The 25063-nt window shown below is 37.4% G+C and overlaps 1 protein-coding gene across 3 annotated transcripts in view; it reads left to right on the top strand.

The window, feature by feature from the left end:
• Positions 1 to 25063, top strand: part of TRIO (trio Rho guanine nucleotide exchange factor) — a 229164-nt gene that overhangs the window by 73688 nt on the left and 130413 nt on the right. For 2 of the 3 annotated variants that reach the window (XM_031589221.2, XM_090137087.1), the window contains exons 7-10: positions 8041 to 8232; positions 11534 to 11665; positions 15103 to 15333; positions 23932 to 24054. In XM_031589221.2, the coding sequence (XP_031445081.2) occupies positions 8041 to 8232; positions 11534 to 11665; positions 15103 to 15333; positions 23932 to 24054 (678 nt within the window). Of the gene's footprint in view, positions 1 to 8040; positions 8233 to 11533; positions 11666 to 15102; positions 15334 to 16143; positions 16689 to 23931; positions 24055 to 25063 lie in introns of those variants that run through there. The other variant, XM_090137088.1, reaches the window with a different exon arrangement.

The raw sequence follows: 25063 nt of genomic DNA, 5'->3' as shown, positions 1-25063 counted from the left end.
GTGCTTATCAAGTTGCTGTTTTTTTCAGAGTTGTTTTAAGATTTCTTACATGAATATTGTACCGCCAGAGATGGTATTTAACTTTTAACCCACCTACAGAAATGCAAATTTATGTGGCATAGAGGAAGGAGGTGTGACAACTAAGTATCATAACACTTATATCCAGGAGATTTTGAAGGCTTTTCCTTATGACCCTAATTAGACCTTAATAGGTCTCGCTTTTCAGGCAGTGTCTTTAGGCTCACTTTAGGCAGGGGAGGCCTGTTCAAAGCATAAATGCTGCCCAAGCAGCTAAATACAACCTCTTACACTTAGTCACAGCTTAACCCTGATAACTGATGTTGCAGCTGCTTTTCTCAACACACTGTGATTGCCACAGGGCACATGGTCCCTTCGCAGCAGGTGCTATCCTCCATCAATAGCTGGCCCTCCCATCTTCCCTTCCTCCCCGAGTGGAAGCTTGGCTTTCCAGAGGGCACAGGAGGGCAGATCCTGCAGCTGCTTCTACTGAGCTCGGGTGAGATGCCAAAAATTTAATCTGATCTTCCAGTTCGAAATGAACCACCTGGTTGTAAGCCATCGTGAAAACTACTTAGTTCCTGTCATCAACAAGAGTTTGTTACATCAAGGGCAAAGAGGATTTACTGAATATTTCCTTTTTCCCTATAATGGCTTTCTGCCATTTTTAGAATCAGTACTACAGCAGAAAGTGGTTGAAAGTATAAGCCAAATATGGTAAAACAAAAAAGATGAGTACACTGGGGCAGGAAATAGAACTGCACTTTCAGCAGCAGGCATCTTATGTATTAAGTATGTGATAGACTGATGTGGTTGCCCTTCAAGGTACTAAAAGTAAGTTTATGGAAGTCTTAAGCTTAATACATAGTCTGATTCTCATTGAAACTGTCCTAGAGAAAATCTGGATAGGTGGAGTGATATACATCAAAGGTGGAAATGTGCTTTGTTACCATTTGTTAACACACATATGTTGATGTGGCTAGGAATGCTTTCTGAAATGTTCAATATAGTCTGCCATTAGTGAAATCAAGCACTGATTAGTGGCAAGACCATTTCTTTCCAGGGCAAGTAATCTTCATCTTCCCTGACTGTGGGGAAGAGCAGTATCTCAGAGATCCTTTCCTCTAAAGATGAGAGTGGTTTTTCACTGTCATTTAAAAGGCCTGCTCTCAGCAACAAAAAACTGCTGTTGTCAAGTCCTGAGATTTATGAGAACTAAGCAATACTCTGTTTTAGCTTCACGTTCCTCTTTGATGATGAATGCTTCACTTCTCAAAACAAGTTTTTAGACCTTTTAAGGTAAAAACTTGCAAATAAGGCATCACAGGAGTTGTAAATATATATATATATAAATCTCTCTGGTTTTTAAACTGCAAAAATAAGAAGCCATGATTGTACCATTAGTCTTGCATGGAAGAGTCAGAGGGGCTGCTACTGTGTCTGTCCACTCTTTTTTTTTCTGCTATTTTCTTCAAGTCCTCTGGGATTTAACAGAGACTAAAGCAGCCATGAAATATGCGTGAGCAGTAGAATGATGTTATCTATTTCAATATTTTCTTCTACTTTTCTTGCAAGATCAAATGGCATTGCTTTCATTAAGCTCAACTATACCCCTTACTATGTAGGTGAGAATCAGAATGATTGGAAAGCAGTTTAGTCAAAAAAGAAGCTTTCCATAGAGGAAGTTGACTGCCTACTGTTAAAGGGTGTGTTATGACTACTTCTTGTTTCAGGATGCTCACTGGGGCCATCAGTAGAATTTGTGTTTATTAGCTGTAGTCCGAGAAATCTTGTTACTGTGTCAATTGTAAGCATGTTTCTAAGTTGATTCATACTGTTTGCAGAACAAGCTGTTGGCATATACTAGACCATTTTTTATCAAGATAGCAATTGATTTATTTCACTAAAAAAGAAAGATGAACATTGGTGGGAGTTTAGGGAACCTAAAATAGAAGTATGAACAGAGTACTTGAATCTCACTGGAATTACAGAGTTAAAGTTGCAGGGATGACGTACTTGGCTTGGCTTGCTCAAATCCAGACACAGGGACTGGTACAAAGGAAAACATTAAGAAGGTCAGGTGAGGTAAAATTGGCTTAGCTGACAGTTAGTGTGACTCTTTCTTCTACGTTGTACTGTGGACATTTTTCACTCTGAGTTCTTTTTCTATTTCAAATACATTTTATAACTACGCAGATTTGTCATTTGAGATAGACTCAAGCTCAGTATGAATTCTATATTCACCTGAGTGAGTTCTCTGAGACTTCAGGAAACAAGACCAAATCCATAAGTTGTGAATTGTGCATTTCTCAGATCACCCTGAAATGCAGACTTTATTCAGAATGGTAAATAGTGTAAGCTAGCTCTTCTGTCTTATTTTTTCTCTTTTAAGTAACAGATTGCTCATGCAGGGCTTTCAGTAAAAATACATAGATAAAACTTTAACAATAAAATCTATCACTTGTCCAACCAATCTAACGTCCCTAATAGAAAAGGTAAAACTTTCAAAATGGGAATGGGGCAGGAGAGCAGATATTATGTATTCAGTGACCTTTTTAGTAGTTCTGAATAATTTTAATTGAAGCAAACCATAGATTTCTGGTGTTCTTGAAGTTCTCCATTCAAGGAATGCACAATTATGGATATTGATCAGACTGGTAGGATGTTTTGAGTTCACATCCATAAGGTATTCTTTCTGGTGTTAGAGCAATTAATGCTTGGACAAAAGCTTCAAGGCCACCAATCTGAGAAGGAACTGAAAAGGCAAGCTGAGTTCAGACTATTTCCAGCTTCTGAGAGGCACTCTCAAATCAACAAAGAATAAGCTACATCTGCAGAATTTAAGGAAGAAATAAATTAAAAAAATGTAAAAAGCAGTCAACTGGAGAGAAGTTAATGCAGTAAGTAGTATGTTCATGTCATGTTCAGATCATGAACTGGAAAAACAGTGGTGTTACTGCAAGGGGGCAGTCCTTACTTCACTTTTGATAATAATTGTGGATGCTGAACGTAGATTTATAAAGAAATTATTATTTTTTTTTTTTAATTGGTCCTTCTAGGGAACTAGACTCAGTTTATGTCACCATTCTTAATGTCATGATGAGGAATGTTGAAGTGAAAATGTCAAAACTTTAATGGTGGGATGAAGGCATGGGCATTTACAATGAAAGTAAATGAACAGGAAGGGAGGAAAACATGGTGGTGATGGTGTTGGGCCTAAAGAGTCTTGCACTAAGTTTTCCCAGGTCTACCATGAAGAGTGTAGGAGAGTGAGAAGAAAAATGTGGAGAAAATTGAGTAGGGTAAAATTATATTTAACTTATTACAGTACTGATAGCAATAGTTAGTTAACTGAGAATATTTTGAGAATCTGTCTAGTTGAAGTGTAGTTTAACTCCTTCCGTAATTGTGTTTTGTACATTGCTGATTTTATTCCTGCTCAGGGGAAGAGACCAGGTGACATCTTTGGTGGTTCTGCAGCCCCCTTTACTATTGCTGCAAGAGAGATAATATAAGTGGGCTTTAAATCATTTAGATCATTAAAGCAGCTGTTACTTCATACATTAATACTGTACCTTAACTTAGTTGCCACTTTGGTGAAGTGGCAGACAAATTGGAAATTCTATTGCTAGAATACTGTTAAAATATTTTCATCACAGGCAATTAGTTTATAACAAACTGCAATATATTATAGAGGTGCCATTCAGTATTTTATGAATCATGCCACTGAGGTGGTTGTTTTTAACATCAAGTGCCAAATAATCTGTGTATCAGAAAATTTCTGCTTGGAATTTTAGAGTAAACATTTTGTAAATGGGTGTGGGAAAATCAGGAAATAAAACAGAGCCTTCAGGGCATCTGCTGTATATTTTGTATTAAGTATGATAAAAGTTCAGTCAAGCTGGCAGGTTGTTGCTTCCGTTTTCCCCCGTGTACTCTCTTTTCAGGCACACACCAGGGAATGTCACAGTGCACTGCTGCTTGTGTTAAGCCACTAATCGTGTTGCCTTGCTAAGCTGAGCAATCTTTGTTGTTGTTGTTCTTGTTTTTATATGTACACTCTCTGCAGGGAATAACTTTGCCATGAGGAACTTTCTGGGTATTGTAAGGTGTCTTTTCAGCTTCTGACTAGAGGGTATTGTGAAAGAAAGAAATTTTACAAAAAACAGTAATATATTTTCTGTACATACTGCAGTGCAGTAAGTTGAGTTCTTTCTTTTGTTACAACAGTTATGTGTAACGTGATGTAAGAAATGAATATTACTTCCGCATTTCAGCTTTTAAACAGCTGGAGCATACCTAGAAACTGCATTTGCTTCATGCAGATTCAAATGATGTAAGTGAGGTGCCTAAGAAAATATTTAATTATTATTACCTAATCACTGTTATTTCTTTAACTGAAACTGGGATGTAAATCCATACAATGAATAAGAAGTCTATTCCTGGAACCAAGGGAGTGAGCACAGCTTGCTTGAAACAGTGCTTGCAGAAAATAAGCACTGCACAAAATATGCAATATGTCATTATAGTAAGGACAGCTCATCCCTTCAGAATATGGAAGAAAATTTGTTGATCAGTTAAACATGGCCTAATTGTAGTGAATTTGTGTTTGATATTCTTTATCTCCTTAACTAAATCTGTCTTTTTTGGATCATTGCATTCTAAAATACTGAAATTTAAACTTTTAGTAGATGTATCAGGAAATAAGGGTTATGATAGTGGAAAAAATTAGATGAGATTATTATAGGTCTTTTTGAGAAAAGAAATGTGGTATGAATGGCTTGGAAAATGTTCAACTGTCACTACATTTATTCATGTTCATACTACTACAGTGGGCATTCCATGTTTATGAAGCCAGACTGCCAGGGGAAGCTTAATGCATTTTAACTCCAGCTCAGTTTTGATTTGCTTAGCTACTGGTGCTCTATCCTTCATGTCTAACCAACATTTCAGAATTTCAAAAATTCTTATATTATGGTCTGTAGGTGGTTCAAGTGGCAGTCTAATGTAGCCTTTTTTATTTTTTTATTTCAACACACATATTTTTTTGCCACTGACCACATACTGGTTTTCTGGATTCATTCAGCATTCTGGCATTTATGCTTTGTACACTTGAGTGTAAGCAGTCTCCATTGTTTTAAAAATTTCTTTGAAATAACAGGTCTGTTCTCTTACAGTTGTTCAGATGTGCTTAAGAGGAAGGCATAGGCATGTGAGGTAACAAAAAAGAGAAGATACTGTGCAGGAGAGAAAAATAGGCAACTTAGCACCGTTGTGCTCAATTTAAGTGAAGCAACTGAGGTATGAGTTGTCAGGAAAGTTTTATGTCCTCCCTTGAATCGATGCACATATAACTAATACAGATCTGTACCAGTTACCACTCAGACGAGCCAGTGCTGTGAGGCCTGGGGAAACTGCAGCACTCACTCCGGCCAGCTTGTCAAAGGCCTCCACAGCAGCTCAGTGCTGCTGAGTAGTGGTTTCACCTGGGGCAAAGCTGTGTTGGATGCCCACATGCCAGCGTTCCCCCCAACTTCTCTTGCTGGTAGGAGAATAGACAGACTTTGGCACAACCAGTTTCCTAGCAATTTCAGATTTTGTTCTTCTGTCTCTTGTTATAATTGTGGCCTTTAGTGGGGCTGTTGCAAGTGATTCTTGTATGCATCGTTCTGTTTTTCTTGGCTCATTATGCTGTGTCCCTCAGCCCTTGACCAGGGGCAAGGCTGTGTTGCTGCTACCGCTGCTGCTGACAGGTACCTGGGTGCTCTGCAGCGTTTCTTAGGTACTGGAATTTCAGAAAGTGCTGCGCAAATAATGAAGGAGAAGACAGAAAGAAAATGCAGCTCTCCATTGAGGATGCGGGGTGTGCCAGAGGCCTCTTCCCAGTACTGGAGAAGCCGGAGGTGGTTTCCTTGCCCAAAGGAAGCTTGCAGTTATTAAGGAGCTTTGTTGCCAAGTAAAAGAGCTGCAGGAGGAGGTCAGCAGACTTGCACAGCATCAGAGATAATGAGAAAGAGATTGACCGGATCTTTTCCAGCTTGAAGATATGAAGCTACTAATTGTACTGAAGGGAGGGTCAGGCAGAGTCTCTGCCTGCCTGTTCAGGAAGTGAGGATTCCCATGATGTTAAAGGTTGGATGATAATGGCTTCTGGCACAAAGAGTATGGTTTCTGCTCCACCTCAAGATTCACAGCTGTAGAATAGGTTCACTGACCTCATAACTGTTGAGGAGCCAGGAGCTATGTCAAATTGAAGCATCTGTGTTTACTGAGTGTGAGCCACACAGAATCAGAAAAAGGAAACAGGAAGTGATATTGGGAATCTCCCTTCTGAAGGGGACAGGTTTGCAGATGAGGTGATCTGATTCCTTGTCTATGGATGTTTACTGCTTACTGGGGGCCTTGGATTTGGGATGCTGGAGAAACACTGCCAAAGTTTGTCCAGCACTCAGCTATTACCCTGCCATTCTTCCATGTTGAGCATACCATTGATACTGCTAAGATGATCTGGAAAGTATCAAACATCACTACTTGGCTCCAGGAGCCTTGGCCAAGGTCTTGGGGAAGGGCAGGTGGTGTTCTCAGTCCTGATGGTGAGAAGGTGGGACTTGAGAAGAAGCAGACAGATCCTGCAGGTCAACAAATGATTACACAGCTAGTATTTGCACTAGGGTATTTGCTTCTACACCTATTGGAACGTTTACTGGGTTTTCAGAATGTGGAAGATGCTTCCCTTTCACTGGACTTTATCTTCATGGGAGACCTAGTCTACTTGAATACCTCCTAGAGGGCGAGCACTGCAGTGCACAAGTTATTCAGGAGGCTTCTGACATAATTGATTGAGGAGGTAATGGAGGAAGTTTGTCTGCTGGACATGATTCCCACAAACAAGGAAGAACTGGCTGGGAATATGAAGGTCAGAGACTGTACTCATTCCAGTAACTATGAGATGATGGAGCTCACAATCTTGATAAATGGGAGGAAGGCATTAAGTAGGATCTCAACTTTTACTTGAGGGGGAGTAGACTTGTCCATTTCCACAGTATGCTTGGAAGAAGCCTTTAGGATGCAGTCCTGGAGAGAAGAGAGTTCCAGGAGAGCTGATTAATTTTCGAGTATCACCTCTGTCATTGAGTTATATCCATCACATTGAACATTCAGAGCAGATCTCCAGCTTCAGCAATCCTGTGATTCTGAGAACTTTATTCCAGAAATCAGAGCATCAGCCTGGGTAGAAGAAGTCTCAACTCAGAACTGTGTACATATAGCTTGCTAGTTAAATTATTCTTGTTTCTTGAAGGAATCGGAAACACTTGTTTGATTCCTTTGAATAACAGTTTGTTCATACAGAATCAAGAGCAGCTTTTAGATGCTGTAGGCTAAAATACATATGTGAGTTAAATGGAAAGAAAATTGCAGTGACTGAGAGCCATCATTATGTAGCTCCAGTATGCTAGAGAATCTTTACTCGTCTCTGACTTTTTTTTTTTTTTTGTCTAGCTTTTAGTATTAGGCTCTGAGCCAATACAATGGCATGAAAATTAAATCTAAACTATTGAACACCTTAGAACACAGTTCTGTATACTTAAAAAGTAGGAATGTTTTCAGAAGTCGGTATGAAATCTTTGTGAAGATTTGTAGAGTGGTATTTCACTTATTCATATAATAGTAGGCATTTGATTGCCCTAATTATACTTTTTTTTCCTTTACTGTCTGTGCTATGGGTGTTTTTGGCCTGAATTTCTGTGGTCAGCTCTTCCTCTTTATTGTAATAATGGATTCGTAGCATAACTGTTTAAACTGATCATTGAGCTCTCTTGTTGTTTCAAGTTGTCCCTGTCCATTGCCAATAATACCAACAGGCTGCTACATTATACGCCCAAAATTTCAAAGTCAGGCATGCACAAATATGTCACGCAAAACCAGTCTACTGAGCATGACTGTCATAAAAAATGGTTTTTATAAAAGTTTAGCTATAGACCTACAAACTTCAGTTAATCTTTCTCTTCTTCTTCTCCACAGAATGTGTATGTAAACATAAATCGCATCATGTCAGTAGCAAATCGTCTGGTTGAGTCTGGCCATTACGCTTCACAGCAAATAAAACAGATTGCTAGTCAGTTGGAGCAAGAATGGAAAGCATTTGCTGCAGCCTTGGATGAACGTAGCACGTTACTGGATATGTCCTCCATCTTCCATCAGAAAGCTGAACAGGTTAGTGAATATGGAGGGAGTCAGAAGAAGTTTCCATGTTTGAATGGTGAATTGTGCTGTTGTACTTAATCCAGATTGAAAGTAAATAGAGTGATTAAAAAGCAAGAATGCCAGAGCATTAATTTCTGCCTATTTCAGCTGATGTTTAAATGAAAATTTGTTCTCTATAGGATAGCTTACTGCCTTTATTTTCTCTCCATACTGTCTTACCCATACCAAGACAAGATCGATCTTAGCCGAATTACATATATGAATTAAAACAGAAGAGACATAAGAGCTAAGCTGTATGGAGCTTTTGAGTTGGAAGAAAGAAAGAAAAGCATTTAGTTTTAAATGGAGTTAATATAATGCCTTTTCTACATCCAGAAATCATTCACTGGTACTGTTTGCCCTACCCCTCCACCTCACTGAGAGAAGTATTCACAAATCAGTCCTTGAGTTGTCAGTATTTAACTCTTAGTAATTGTTTATAGAAAACTATCTGAACTGGTCTGAAAGTTAAGAAGGTAATTAACTGTCTTCTGAATCTGAAATGGTGGTGGGAAATGTTTACTTAGTATCGTGTAAGAGATTTCTCCTAAGTTAAATAAAAAATTTAGCTGTAGGCCTATACCAATTATTTTAATTAAGTCATTATCTGTGTGCAACTGCAAGAGAGGAGGTATACGTAGGAGAAATAGGAATAAATATCCCCAAGTTAATAGTCTTGATGGTGAAAGCATGTTATTCCCCTCAAGGGAATTCAGCTCTGAAGAAGTTGCAGTGTGTCTGCTGTTGAGTCATCCATTGATATTATAGACTGCTATGTACATCTCTGGTGAATTTGGAGAGCAGAGGTTCTTAGATGGATATGGCTGACTAAAGCTCTGCTATGCTGCACAGCTGCCATAAATAATTTTCTTTCCATTTGCCATCCTAAGTTGGCTCTAAGAAAAAGTGTCATGTCTGATATAACTGTAGGAAAATTGAACAGACCAGTTGGGAGCTGATAACTACAGAAATCAAGAGGCAGCACACCTTATTACTTCAATAATTTTTTTTTTTCTATTTCCTACTATACAGAAATTCTGCTTAATTTTCCAAAGATTAGAAAAATGAACATAATAAGGTGCAAATACACAGTGCCTCTTGGTAGTGATGACATTGGTTTAATCTTAGAAAGCTTAAGGTAAAGTATACGAACTAGTGTCACTATAATAAATATTCGCAGATTTTAAAGAGAGTTCACTTTAAAAAAAAAAAAGAGGAAATGATTTTCTGTTGTAAAAGAAACTGGCTTGAAATATTTGATAGAAACATTCTGATAGTTAAGCAGTGTTGATGCTTTTCTAATTCATGGGTTATTTAGCTTAGTGTTTATGCACTGTTGGCCCTACAAGTGGGAGGAAGATAGGTAACTGGGAGAAAGATGAAGAGGTGGTTGTACTCTAACTGAAGTGGTGTCCTTTTGCATAAAAAATAATTGATCTTAATTAGAAGTCTAGAGAGTAGACTTTTCGTGTGCATGCTGGCCAGCTGCGGTAGGAGTTGGTGTTACCTTCTTCAGCACAAAGCACATATATAAAAGGGGAAACAGAAAATATTGCAGCATCTGCAGGGAGTAATTTACTTAGTCTCCCTAATTGCTCCTTCTACAGTTTTCACTTGATGATTAACTGTGATGGATTTATATAGTTGCTTTGTAGGCTACCTGGCCATGATGTATTAGCAGTTGTGTTAACAGTGGAGAGTGAGTCTGGAATGACAGGGATAACCCCTTACGAAACACAAAATGGCTGAAATACAAATAGTAAGAGAAGTAACACATCCTTTTCAAACGCGTATTTACTCTTGCAAGTAACAGGTATGTGTTGTTGCCTCCTCAGACACAAGTGAAGACTGTGCCCACCTGTCAGTGCATGCTGTCTGAAACAAAAGACTCAGCTCCGTGGTCCCACACAGAGCTTCTTTTGACATTTAGTACTCAATGCTAGTGATTTTTAGAACTGTCCCTCAAAGAAATGAGAATTAAGCAATTATGTAAGAAGTAAGATTTTATCACTCTGTCTTCCAGCTGTCAAACAATAATGTAGTACCAGGTTACTTTTTCCTCAAAAGGCTACATGTGATCCAGGAATTAAAAAATATGTGATGAGAGAAATGGTTTGGCTTCTTGAAACTTTTGGGATTTTTGAACTTCACACAAAGAGAAGATAGATTTATTTTACATGATACCATGTATGCTTGGCTATACTAAATATAACAGCTATGAAAAGTTCTGTAAAAGCAGATTATTTTTTTCCTCTTTACTTTCCTAGCATTACAAGGGTATAAAATTCATGCCCCCTAGCTGTCAAAAATAAGTCGACAGAACTTCAGATATGCACGCAGCTATGATGACAGGTTCTCTTCTGTCAAGATAACTTAAGCTTCAGAGATAAATTGTCTGCAGAAGAGATTCTGTTGCAGTATCCTCAATTCCCCCTGAAAAACTTGACATGAACAGCTATGCTGACATAGCTGTGTGCTCAAGTACAGTGTTAGTCCTAAGAGACCCCTGCTTGAGTTGTAAATCCGTTACATGCTTGCTACTGTAGTAGCTTGACAAATGAATTTAATGCTTATGTGTGGAGAACTTAGTACTGTGGGGATGAAGGTGTGAATTTCTTGTGTTCTAACACTGCTTTGCCTCCTTGAAAGTCACTTTCCAACAAGACAGCTAGGAAGTGTTTTAGTGATAAATTCACTATTAATTCCATGTATGTGAGTGTGCATGCAAAATTATCTGTTTTTCTACAAAGATTTAAAATAGGTGAGATGATGGCTTAATTGATGTGCTGTGAATATCTGTCTACACAGGAAGCTGACAGGAAAGAACTGAGGGTCTAGACTTGAAAGTTTTACCTCTTTACGTAGACAAGATTTTTGTTGCCTTTCATGCATCTGAAATAGTAGATGTGTAGTGAAATAAACTTTTTCTTAGCTGCAAATTTGAGAAAAGGAGCAAGAGTAAACTTGAACTGTCAGTGTTGCCAGCAGTTTAATTGGTCAGGAAGGCTGCCAGAATCTAATTAAGCCTGTCTGTCTGTGAAGGGCTGAAAGAGTTTCGTGTAGCTAAAAGCATGAGTGTAGTTAGACTTGAATATTTGTGCTCTAATATGTTCATTTTGGCCAGTTCAGAAAAAAAATACATTTAACAGTTTTCACTGTTAAAACCTCTCAGTGGCTGTCACAAAAATGCTCATTCTTTTATGTATTTCCAAAGTATATTTACCTGTTGAAGGAACTCCAAATTAAGTAGAATGCCTTTTTTCTGTTGCAGTACATGAGCAATGTGGATTCATGGTGTAAAGCCTGTGGTGAGGTGGAGCTTCCCTCAGAACTACAAGATTTAGAAGATGCTATCCATCATCATCAGGGGATATATGAGCATATTACCTTGGCTTACTCTGAGGTATATATCTTGTTTGTTTTCTCAAGTTGCTGACTAGATGATACAATGTGATATTAAGATTGGCTTGTAAACTGCCATCACTTCTTGCAGTGTTTTAGTTAAAAACTCAAATGACATTTTCTTTTCCTAGGTTTAGTGTACTGGATGTTGCTACTATTATTCATATTTAAACTTGAGTTTTAAGTCTTCTTAATCCTCTCAAAGAAATTTAAAAATGAGTGCATATGTGGTATAAACAATCCATGTAGGATATTAAGGATGTATAGTTTACATTCACACATTACCACATTTTATAGCAGTATGATGCTCTTGTTAAAATACTGAGAAACTAACTAGGTGTTCTTTAAGAAAGTATTCAGCTGGTATGAATTGCTTAAAATATGTTTTGAAAAATCAGTCTCTGAAACTGTCTAACAAAAAAAGAGATCCTTAACTTAAGGATGTCATTTGACAACCCAGAAGTTGTATACTTAGTTCTACCAGTTTTGAAGGCACTTATATGAACCAGCAAGTCTGTGTATTCAGCATTCATAAGATTAGCACATCCTGTGTTGCTGCTCTAATCTTGGATTCACAGCACAATAAAATGTTTTTGACAGTGCTTCTTAGTATTCTTAATATTTGCAAATACAGAGTAAGATAAAATGCTTATTCTGAAGGTGGCTTAAAAAGTAGTGACCTAAGTATCCAACTTTCAAATTCTGAATTCTCTCATGTACTTCAGTTAACTGAACTACTTCAGTTAACTGAACTGAGAAATTGCATGGATATTACATGATCACAGGTTTGGGTTTTTTTGGGGTGGAAGGTTTTGTTTTGTTTTTTTAACTTTTTCTCCAAAGTTGTTAGCATCACAGAATTAAACTATTTTGGCATTAAATAGATTAACATTACTCTGAATTAAATACAGCATGAAACTTTACATGAAAATATGTTTGATTAAATAATGGACTACAACTTTCATATTTTAAAAAGTACTTATGTGGCAATGAAGCAATGTCTGTGATTTATATATTACATAAAAAATTAAACTGCTTTTCGATGAACTAATTCTGTGGTGGGCAACTGAATTGTAATTATGGTCACATTTCATTTACAGTACAGGAATGTAAGGTTAGTGCTGATGATTAGTCTGTATTGATAGTATATCAAAACTGGATTTTTTGGATACCTGCCATCTTGGGGCATGCATAAACTTTATTACTGTTAGTCAGAGGTCCAGAGTTCATGAGTTGTTGTGCAAAACTCATGCTGATATCTCTATTCCTCATATCATCTGATAAGACTTGTGATCTTATTTATATGTCTTAACTCATTCTTAAGACCATGCTTTGTGGGAAGATTTGTTTTTTTTCACTGAAAACTTGTTTCATTGAGAGGATACCTTTTTTTAAACAATGGAGAGATAAAATGTGTTTGTAGTAGCTGAATGTGAAAGGCTATCTAGGGTGTATACTTCATGAGAATGCACCCAGGAATAAAGGTTAGGGCTATCTGGAATAATAATTACACAGCTCAGAAGTTGAAACACTGGAGTTCCCTGTTGGGTTTTTTTGCTGTTTTTTTTTTTCTTTTCTCTTTGGTGTACTTTTTAACAGGGACATGAATGAACTGGAGTCTGCCATTAACTGTAAATAACTACTGAGAATTACCATGGTTAATACTGCTTGCTTCCTGGTGATGCATAATCAAAATAATTAGATGGGAAGATTATAGGTTTGCTCTCACAAACACCTTGAAAATTTATTTATGCTTTTCCCCATCTAGTAAAGGAATAGCTTATTCTTTAGAAACCAGATTTTATGCAGAAATAGTAGTCATACCGTATAATCAGTGAACATATAGATGTTATAATTAAGAAATATACAAGAAAGTTAGGCTAAGCAGGTTATCATGCTAAAGAAGAAAGGATGGAAAGCCTACCCTTGTCCTGGGCTCACTGAGAAGACTCCAAGAGGAGCAATCTCCAAAAATGATCCTTTCCTAGTGGTCGTCAGCTCTTAAATGGGTCTAGGAGAGGTGGAGCCAGGCTGTATTGTCTTCACCTGTGCTCCCAGGGCTGACTCATTGCTCACCTCAGGTGGTCAGTCAGAGGTTCAGGCTGTGATTCAGCAGTTCCCATGCACATACATATATGTACAAGTCATGTTCCTTGTCTGGTTATAATGTTTTATTTTCCCTTAATTAAACATGCATTCCCTTTCAAAGGCTGATGGAGTTATCTTTTTATGTGAAGATATTATAGAAGTCTTACTTATTATGTGTAGGACTTAATTTCTGTTGCAGCATGGAGGTCCTTTCATATTATTATAAATGGACAGTGATAAGAGTAGAGCAGTGGCAATTATCACATTTTGTTATTCGTTATAGATTGCAATGTCTTGAGTACATGATTTCATTGCAGAGTAGTAGGCTAATTTTAATAAATACATTTAAGACTAGACTTGGACATAATTTTATTGAAAATAAATACTGTGTATTACTAAAAAGGATATTATATATGCTTACGATTATAGATGACTGGTGTGCCACCAGTTCTTTGCTAGTGGCTGAGTGATACCAAATTGTGCTAGCTCTCTGTGCTTCATGCTGAAAGTGACAGAATAGCTAACATTAATGAGAAGTGCTTTCAACAGCTGTGGCAAAAGTTAAATATCTGTGACTGGATGTGGTAGGACTATGGCTTTTTAATTAGCATGCAAAATAAATATTTTTGCTGTGGTTTGAATCAGAGAAGACAATTATAAATGACTGCTCTTTCTTATCAGCGTTGAACACATTTTGGTAATGAATGTATTTGCGCTTCTTGGAAGGGTTTAAAGCAAATCAGGTATAAGTTTGTCATAACACTGGTTTATCTTTGGCTTGCCAGTACCAGTAATAATATAAAAGTTGTAAATCAGGTCTGATCAAAGCATGTCCCGTGTTCACATCTGTTGGTCTAAATGCACTTATTAGATTAATATTAACCTGTAATAAGTAACTTCCTTGTTCCCCCTCACAGCAAATGAAGAGAGAAATGAAAACACTGTTCTGGTCCAGTTCTGGACTATTTTATAATTTTAGGGGCTTAACTGACAAGAGAGAGAAGTGAAACTTAGAAGAGCTTCTAAGTTAGATTTTAATTTAAAAAAAAAATACTGTTAAGGAAAAGCATACTTAGAGAAAGACAGGCTGTTATTTAGAAAAGTGCTGCTGCTTTAAATTGTCTTCGGTAGAGTAAGGATATAAAAAAGTAGTTGTGTGGTTTTTTGTTGTTGTTGTCTTTTTTTTTTTTTAATAACAGCTGCACATGATCATGCCTCAGATAATAAAAATTTTCAGTACTGCTCCCCAAGTTCTTAAAGAAATCTAAAATAGGAAGCAGAGGGATTGAAAAAGCAGACTGAACAAGATTTTGGCAAGACAAGTAATTCTTTGTTCTTTCTGGTGTCCAGGTGAGCCAAGACGGAAAGTCATTGCTTGACAAACTTCAGAGACCTTTGACTCCTGGAAGTTCCGATTCCCTCACTGCTTCTGCCAACTACTCAAAAGCAGTTCATCACGTTCTGGATGTCATCCATGAAGTACTCCACCACCAGCGCCAACTGGAAAATATTTGGCAGCATCGAAAGGTTCGCTTGCACCAGCGGCTTCAGCTGTGTGTTTTTCAACAGGATGTTCAACAGGTAGGTTTTATTTCGTGTTGTCTGAATGCCTTTCTGTTCTATTGGATTTTGTTTTGATGCTGGTTTCAGTGCCAGCTGGGTTTTGATTACTAGACCCCGTGTTCTCTTATTCAACAATTGAATAGTACCATGGAATCAGCTGATCAAGGGAGGTGATCAAGTTCCTCTGCTCTCTGCTGGTGAGACCTCACCTGAAGTATTGCATCCAGATGTGGAACCCAGTACAGGGGAGATGCAGACCTGCTGGAGCACATCTAAAGAAGAGCCAAAGAAAGGATCCAGGCGATGAAACAGCTTCCCTATGAGGGAGGCTGAGAGAGCTGGGGCGGTTCAGCCTGAAGGAGAGAAGGCTCTGGGGAGACCTGATAGCAACTCTTAAATATCTGAAGGGGATTTAATCAGGAAGAAGGGAACAGACTCTTTACCAGGATTTGTCATGATAGAGCAAGGGGAAATGCTTTCATACTAAAAGATTATGATTTACATTGAATATAAATAATACTTTTTTTTGTAGTAAGGGTAGTGAAGCACTGCAACAGACCGCTTAGTGGGGTGCCTCATCCCTGGAGGCACTCAAGGTCAGGCTGAACGGGGCTCTGAGCAGCCTGATCTCGCTGTAGATGTTTCTGTTCATTGCTGGGGAATTGGACTAGATGGCTTTTAAAGGTCTCTTCCACCTCATACAATTCTGTGGTTATATAATTGATTGACTAATTTCAAGTTCAGTATGTTAGGAGAGATGTCATGAGTAGAAACTGTATTTAGAAGTTAGCTTTTATTTAACTTTAGGTTTTTTTTAATTATGTTCTCTTGCTGCTTGAATTCAGGTAGGATGACAGGTTTTTATTCTAGACTGTAGCTGTTCTCAGCTTGTGCTAGAAGCCGATATTCACTGATACTCACATTCTAGTTAAAATTCTGGACTTTGTATCAGAAAAGAGAGTAGTAGTATTAACATGCAAAAAATGAGCAGCATTATCCTTTTACAAAGTTGTAGTTTCATATCCTCATTGATACTTGTGTTGTTTTGTGCATATTATACTAAAGAGGTAGAAAAAAAATACAGTTAAGATTCCTTTCTGACAATGTCACTGTCCCACTTTCAGCCGAAACAGGGTTACTAACACAGGGATGTTTGATTGTTGCTGAATGATGGGTGTGTGCCTGGGACTGGACTGGGACTAGCTGCCGCCTTCATAGTGCAGGAGCAGTTAGCGAGGCGGAGCCAAGACAGGCACATGAATTGGGCCAAGTGTTATTCCATACCACGTGACAGCATGCGGAAGGCCATAGCACTGTAGGGAGTCCACCCGGGGTGGCTGCTTCTCAGGGGTTGTGGGCATCAGTCAATGGAGGTGAGAGCTCGCGGTGCTGGTAGGCATGGGCTGGTTGTATCGGTGCTGTGTGTCAGCGGGTAGGTGGAGAGTGATTGTGTTGTGGCTATACATATATCGTTATCATCACGCTTTCTGTTTTCCTTTTCTGTCTTAGTAAACTGTTTTTATCTCAGCCCATGAGTTCTCTTTTGTTTCCTGTTCTCTCTCTCATTCCACTTCAGGAGGGAGTGAGCAAATGGCTGCATGGTGCTTAAGGTAGCTGCTGGGTTAAACCTCAAGGATCACTACTGAGTTAGTAGTTATCAGCTGCCATATTTTTATTACGATGATGACATTCATAGAAGCTTAAGTACAGACATTAGTATGTCTTTTGGACTTCGTTTCAGCCTAAAAATGTAAAACTGTACAAAACTCCTTTGTAAATGGATAGTTATTAAATGTATAATGCTCACTTTAGTCTGCAGCTGATAGAGATACTAGTAATTTATTTTATATATCTATTTCATAAAAAGTAAGAAAGACCAGTACTTTCTGATGATGTTCTTTAGTTTCAGTGTACAGATTTTTACAGCTCAGGAATTTCTGAATGTGGATTTTAGATAACCAGTCACACATTCTGTTAAAATAGTATTGTGTCTTCCACATTTGTTGCACTTCAAGTCAAATTTCGTACACGTACTTGTTGCAAGAAGATGTTAGATGTGGACAGTTGGGAGTGAAGTAACCTGGTTTTCATTGTTTGAAATAACTGACAAAAAAGTCTAAGTCTTGTAGGGGCAAGGGTGAGCAATCTTGTTATCACAAAGTTCTGTACAAAATGCCTATCTTTTCCTGTAAGTTAAAGTAAAAAGTTTAAAAAATGCCTAAGAGCTAAAAGTAAAATCAGTTAAAATAGAAAAAAAAAAAAAAAAAAAAAAGGAAAAAAAGGCAAATATTCAAGAGGCAAACTGTTTTCAAAACTGTCAGCAGTCAGCTGTGACAAAGGATATGGAAATGTGTGAAAAATGTCAGCTGATTAAAAAAAAAAAAAAGAAAAAGAAAAAGCCAAATGAATGTTCATTCATTAACATTCAATGAATAATCAGGAAAGGCAGAGAGAACGACACCAAGAACAATATTATGCCACTGTGTAAATCCTAGCAGCTCCTCACCAAGTTTATAACATTAGTAGTAGCTGGTCATGAAGGTCTTGTGTTAGGTACTTGTATGAATAGTCAATGAGGGACGATTGTCAAAACTGACGAGACAGAATCCACAAATGAATCACCTATACATAGTCTTCATAAGAAATTGTCAACAATTAAAATGATGGTTTGTTTCTCATATGGTTAAATAGGTCCTCTCAGCTGTAGCCTAGTCCCAAAAGTGAGGATTGGGTCCTGAAACTTGTTCCTCTAGTCTGAATTCAGTCCAGGGAGGACCTACTTAGGCAAGCTAGGCCAAATGATCTCCTGAGGTTGTTTGCCAGATGCATAATTCAGGTCTCAGGCCTATAGGTCAGACTGCAGGCAGTTTATTTCCCAGGGGAAGGTGATCATTAAATGCTACAGTGAGTCTTACTGTGCTGATTCTACTCTTTGATTTGTTATCTTGGGAGTCATAAAATGTTAAATTCTCATTTTCCTTTACTTCCCAATTCATGACTGAGTGGAATTAGCTCTGAAACTGCTTGTTTCTTTTTGCAGTGACATCTCTCAAGTCATTTTAGAATCACGACCTGCTTCTTCAGCAGGGAGCTGAATGTTCCTTTTCTGTCTGAGGCCAGTCAGCTGTGAGAGACTGGATTGTCCTTTGTTTTATTTGTGTAATGGCCACTAGCCACCAACTTTGGAGGCTTCTGAAGAGTTGCATGTGATGGTTTAACTTTTTGTTATGTTACTTTAAATTAGCTTTAGATACTGATGCATTTTAGACACTGCCTTTTAGTTGATCACAATGTGAATTGTGGTTAATGTTCCCTTTTGAAATGCAGCTTCTCATTTCATGCTGTAAGACAATGATAATTCAGCATCCATGCCAGATAAATTCATCAAACAGTGGCAGAGGCCTTAAAGGAAATGGCAAGCATGTAATGGCTTTTCCTTACTTGGTAATTTGTAGCTCAATCAGCTTTGAAAATCCTAGGGGAAAATAAAAAAGTGATCTTGTACAACAAAGGTTCTTTTTTTCTTGCAATAGAAAAAGAAAACAAACCTAAACCAGATAATCTAATTTATCTGAGAAATGTTAGCTTTTATGCTTAATGTTTGCTGGCACTATTCAGTGCATGAAATTACTTAGTTTTGAGGTTCTGCTAATATTTATATCCAAGACAGTTCTGGTATGGTTTGTATAGAGCTTCAAAGGAACTTTCTCAAATATCTTGATTTTCATTTGCACTATTTCAAGCTTGTTAGCTTTTTTTCAAACCTTAATAAATTCATTTAAGATTGTCTAGCAATTAGTGTGAAAATCCTTGTTCATTATTGCCAGTGAACTGTAATTTTCTTCCATGTTAGAATGAACTATATGTAACTCTTCAGCTGCCCATAGTTGAAAAGGACATGGTGACAAGCAAACAACTTATATTTTCAGTGAGTTTATAACTGTCCTTCAACGTGAGCTTGTGCTTTCTTCCTCTTCCTACTCCTGGCTTAATTATTATTAATGAAATAAGTCAGTTTATGAAAATAGTAATTGAGTCAGATCTGATTGGAGGAAGGAATTGGCTGTTTAACACATTGTTACTCCACCTCTACCTTCAAAAACAGTTGCTGTTTTTTTGTTGATTTTTTTTTTTCCTGTTCTGTATCGGATGGAGTTTCTAGTGAAGCTTTCAAAATCAGCAGAAACATTGTTGTTCTAGTTAACTACATACACCAAGAATTGTCTCATAATTTATTGGAACAAACAGTAGTGAAAGTAGCCTTGAAATTATAAAAAGAGTAGGTAAAAATGTAAAAGTAGTAGGTAAGATATAAGTTACATCAGATCTGAAAGTGGGAATGAGAAAACCTATGAAGTCTTAAATTGAAGAGAGTTCTGAATTTCATCCTATGTAGCAGATTCATGCCAGAAAGTCTAGTTTCTAGTTAATGTATATAAACTTCAAAAAATGAGATATTTTCTTAATGCAGAAAATTTTAAAACTATCAGTGATCTGACTGCATTCAGTAGTTCTAAATAACTGTTAAGTACAGAGCATGCTAATAAAAGTATAATGTTATGCTTAAGATTTGACATAAGCTTACCAAGAGCAAAATGGATATTAGCTTTCCACCTAAGAAGAGGAAAGGAACTGGCTCTTACAATTCTGATAGGAAAAATAATAAAGCAGTCCTGTTATAAAATATGAAATTTTATATTACTAAGCCACAAAAAGTCAAAATTGAACATTAACAATTTTGGTAGAACGATTTTGCTGATGCTCATACAATGAAAGCTTTAGAGCCTGAAGAACTGCATCAGTAGTTTGCAGATTAGAAATTAGTAAAACATCCTTGTAGAAGTTGATTAAAAAACATCTGTTTATTAGGTGTCCACTAACCTTGGATGGCTTCTTTATTTGTTCTGGATAAATTTGCTGCTTCTCCTTCCTTGATCTGCCTACCTCAAGGACTCCCGAGTTTTTGTTGCAACAGTCACTGTTTTAGTTTTGACTAATGAAGGGTGGATCGAGAATGCTTTCTAGTTGCTCAGCATCAAAATACTACTTGTTTCACTGCCTGATTCTACTGTGCTGTTTTGAGGCAGTGCCAGTGTGAAATGCTTCTCTTGGAGAGAGAGTATTTCTATGTTTAACTGCTGGAAGATTAGAAATTCAAAGATTTCCACCCTTCTGAGCGTAATGTCTGGAAAGTAGCACAAGTAAATCAGAAAAATGTAAGTGTTCATAGTAGCTAAAGGGAGTGGGGGGAATGGTCTGGATAATAACGTAGGGGAAAAATGGTGAAAAGGAGCATGTTGAATCTGCAAAATATCAGCTGTCTATTGTTTATTTATATAAACAGCATACACAAAACATATTTTGCAGCCATGAATGATGATTCTGTGAAGATGAAGCCATCTTTCCATAGGAATTATGTCTACAGTATATTCTGTATCAGTGTTTTAAGGATAAGCATTTTTTTAGATCCTATATTGGGCATAAGAATGGTTCTGCTGAGACTGCAGTTACAGCTTAATTGCATCTTATTAAAGCAACTTGTTGTAGTGGAGAAAAATATTATTCACCCTTTTGATGAAATGAGTTGAGTCTCCGAAATTACTATGCATTACTGCACTATAAGAGTGAATTCCATGTACTGTCAGTGTTAGTGTTAGAAAAGTCCTTAGTGGGTTGGTATGTGTGTGATAACTCTTCAACAACTCTTCCAGGAGGAGCTGGGGAAATGCATTAAGATACAAATGGCTAGTATCGATGTAAATTAGTCATGTTATCCTTTGGCTGAAGTATTGTGTAAAAGTTCTTACTGATGTGCAAGTGAAAATTCTAACTTTGACTCTGCTTTTACATGCTGTGAAATTTTCAAATAAAGGGTTACCTCAGTTTTGTTAAGTATTGGGGTAAGAAGGCTAAGCTGTAATACGTGGTTTGGCTTAGAGACAGCAGTGCTTCTCGAGTTGACTGTTTCAAGTCATGCTCTGTGTACTGGATTTCTATGACAACTTCTTGAGAAGTTACTGAGTTCCTTCTTGCTGTGCTGCTTTTAGCGTCTTACTCTGTTTTCTGGGACAGATTTTGCTGTTGATTTTGTTAGCTTATAGTTGCCAGCAGTCTCCAGAGTCTTCAGCTCTTTTTATAGTGAGAAAAACAGAATGGTCTACTGAAACTAGTTAAAAGCATTGATAGTACAAAATTTGCATGTAACTGAATCCAGATTTATCTCCTCGTTCTGCCTTCTCCCATCAATTGTTACCCTTGAAAGAAACAAATGAAAATGTATATTGACCTAAAAAGTAATAACCATTCATTTGGCAATAGTTAATAGGAAAAACAAGCGTGTACATACCATAGAGATTTAGTGAAGTGCTGGTGATTGGAGATGGCAACATTATGTAGCATTATGGGATTGTGTATTGTTTAGAAGATGTCATATGGAAGTGGATTTGCAAACCAAAAAAGATTCTAACAGTCAAGATAAATGAGAAAATCACACTGCATTATTCCCTTTTGTGTACTAAGGGAGGCCTGGATATCTTGTATGGGAATAGTGTATGGGATTAGGGTCCCTTCCAACTCAGGATATTCTATGGTTATGTATCTATCAAATACAGCCAGGATGCTGCAGGAATAGTTCTTAAGTCTAATTATATGGAGGCAAGAAAAATCATCATTGCATTAAATGTCAAATGCTTTCAGTACAGGACAAGTACAGTGGGAAGAAGAAGGGAGAGAGGAACCCCACCCAATTTCTTGTATTAGAGTCAAGGACACCAGCAGATATGGAGAGGGAGAAGGTATGGGTTTCTAGCCAGGTCTGTTTCAAAATGAAGCAAAATACTGCATTTTTAAATTTCTTTGGCTTCCTATTGGGCTGATTGGAAACTCCTGAGTTCAGCAAGAAGTGCAGAGTCCTGTACCTGGGGAGGAACGAGCCCAGACACCAGTATATGCTGGAGCTGCCCAGCTTGGAAGCATGTTGTGTGAAAAGGACTTGAGTGTCCAGGTGGACACGAAGTTGACCATGAACCGACAATGGCATTGCCGCAAGGATAACTAATGGTATCTAGAAATGCTTTAGGCAAAGTATGGCACAGGTGGAGAGAGATGATCCTTTCTACTCAGCACTGAGGTCTCACCATGAGTGCTGATCCAGATCTGTGCTCTCTACTATGAGAGAGATTTGGACACAATGAAGAGAGTACAACAGAGGGCCATGGAAATAGGAAAAGAACTGAAGCATCTCTCCTATGAAGAGAGGATGGAAGACCTGGTACTATAAGGCATATAGAAGAGCAGATCTGGGGAGGATCTGATCTTTATGTACAAATACCTGAAGGGGGAGTGGAAAGAATATGGAGCCAAACTCTTCAGTGATACCTAGTGGCACAAGAGGAAATGGGCACAAACTGGAACACAGGAGGTATTCAAAAGCTGCCTAGACATGGTGCTTGGCAAGTAGTTCTGGGTGTCCCTGCTTGAGCATGATTGGAGCAGATGGCCTTCAGAGGTCTTTGCCAACCTCAACTATTCTGAGATGCTATGATATGTTAAAAAGAATGCTGGAGATAAATGTTAAGTAAAGCATTCCACACCTCTTCATAAATACTGTGTAAAAATGATAAGCTGACTTAGGAAAAAAAAATACTCATGTGGAGTTGTTTTTTAATTTGGAATAACATTCTTGAATCTTGGAGTATTGAACAAAAATTGAAAAAATTAAATACCATATGCATGCTAGATAATGAAGGAATTAAAATACTGTTAAGATGTATTACTTTGGAGAGAGACCAGATGGTTTTGTTTGTTCACTCATCAGAAAATTGGTATATGTGCAGTAATTCTTTGTGTTAACTGGCAGGAACTAATTGCATGTACAACTTACTATTTATAAATATATCAAGCCAGTCATTGTGATAGAAGCTTTAACATCCTTAAAATTCCTTTAGTTCCTCATATTTTCAGCTATAAAGTTTACGGTACACAATGATGTCTATTTGATGCTTTCGGAAGATACTTCTATGGAACTGGGGGACAATTCTTCGTAGGTTCTGAATGCAGATGTCATTCTTTTCATAAGGATTTCAATTATATTGTGTTTTAAAAATAATATTTTTCTAACAAATCTTTCTTTTTGGCTTCACAACATGAAGTAAGGGAAAATTCTCTTCTTCTAATATAAAACCTGACTGTTATTCAGAAGTGTTATTTGAGAATGTGCAAACATTGGGTTTTGTGACAGAAGAATGTGTGCTGAAGGCACAAATCATGGAGAGACCATCACCAGGGGTCCAGCCACTTGAATCAAATTTGCTGTCATACTGATAAATGCATAGAAATTATGCTGTCTTTAGTAGGCTTCAAAATAAATATATTTTTATTCATAGAATTTAGCTGGCTTGAATTAGTTATTGTCTTGATCTAAGTTCATGTTGTTGCTAATAAGAGGATGTAACTAACAGGCTTCAATAGCAATAATGCATTTTAATCCATTAATACATACCTTATATGCTTAGTTTCTTGGATAGTTGTTTTTTTATCACAGCAGTTGAACTTGTATTAGAACAAGGTGTTACTCACTGTACCCATTATCTCTTGTGTTTTTCTTTTTCACTGCAGGTGTTGGATTGGATTGAAAACCATGGAGAAGCCTTTCTTAGCAAACATACTGGAGTGGGAAAATCCCTGCATCGGGCTAGAGCATTACAGAAACGCCATGAAGACTTCGAAGAAGTTGCACAGGTGAAAAGCAGTCACATGCAGGACTGTGCATTTGTCATGGAAATATATGAAAACTTTCTGCTTGAAACTAAAGGGCTAGGCATAGAGAGCTCCACTAACAACAACCAAAAAAAAAAAAAGTGAAAAAAGAAATCACTTCTAATAATGGCCTATTTTGTGTGTCACAAGCTTTTATTTATTTCTCTTCTGTGTTCCTGATTCAAGTAAGAAAAAGACAAACTTTCTACAGTCTTACAGAATGGGAGCATTGAAGCCCAACAGAGCCGCTTCTATTTATTTGTTTGTTTGTTTGAAAAAAAATGCTTTCAAAACAATTTTTAAAAAGAATTAAAGGCTTCTAAGAAGCCAGCGAACTGGCTTTATGTTTTTCCTTTAAATGCAGATGAGTTTGTAAATGCCTTCCTGTTCTGAATCTCTCATACCAGTTCTTTTTTCCAGAGGAAGACTCTAGTTTTTGCCTTAGATAGAAATGATGATTGAACCTCAAAACACACTTTTCTGTAGCACTTCTAAAATGTCAAGCTGAATGAAAAAGAGAGAATAAAGAACTCACAGAGAAGAACAAGAGGAAATTGGTTTGGATAGTAGCGTTGAAAAGAGACATGAGGTGAACAAAACCCACGAGAATTGGAAGACTTGAATCTTTCCCATTAGTAACATTCATTGTCCATTCAAAATTATTGATTAATAATAATAAACATGCCTAATATTCATCAAGAAAGATTTCTTTAAGGTAGAATTTATATAATCCTTCACTCAAAACAGAGGGTAAATTACTAGAAAATTTGAAGTGACTTGCAGGAGCTTAGCAGTGACTCCTGGTATAGTGGAAGCATCAGAGGCATGTGTACAGTTTTCCTGTTAAACAGCTGATAAACCTCTGAATAAAATCATACTGTAACCATGATCTTACAGCACTCTAATGTCTGAGAAGCTGAAATAGCTTCAGAAATCTTCTCAATATTAATTTCCTATAAACTTTCGCAAAATAATATGCTTTGCTAGTTTT

Source organism: Phasianus colchicus, chromosome 3 (assembly GCF_987193195.1).
Source record: "Phasianus colchicus chromosome 3, bPhaCol1.hap1.1, whole genome shotgun sequence".
In the NCBI taxonomy this organism is placed as follows: Eukaryota; Metazoa; Chordata; class Aves; order Galliformes; family Phasianidae; genus Phasianus; species Phasianus colchicus.
Note: the sequence above shows the minus strand (reverse complement) of the source record. Positions and strands in the feature narration are given on the sequence as shown.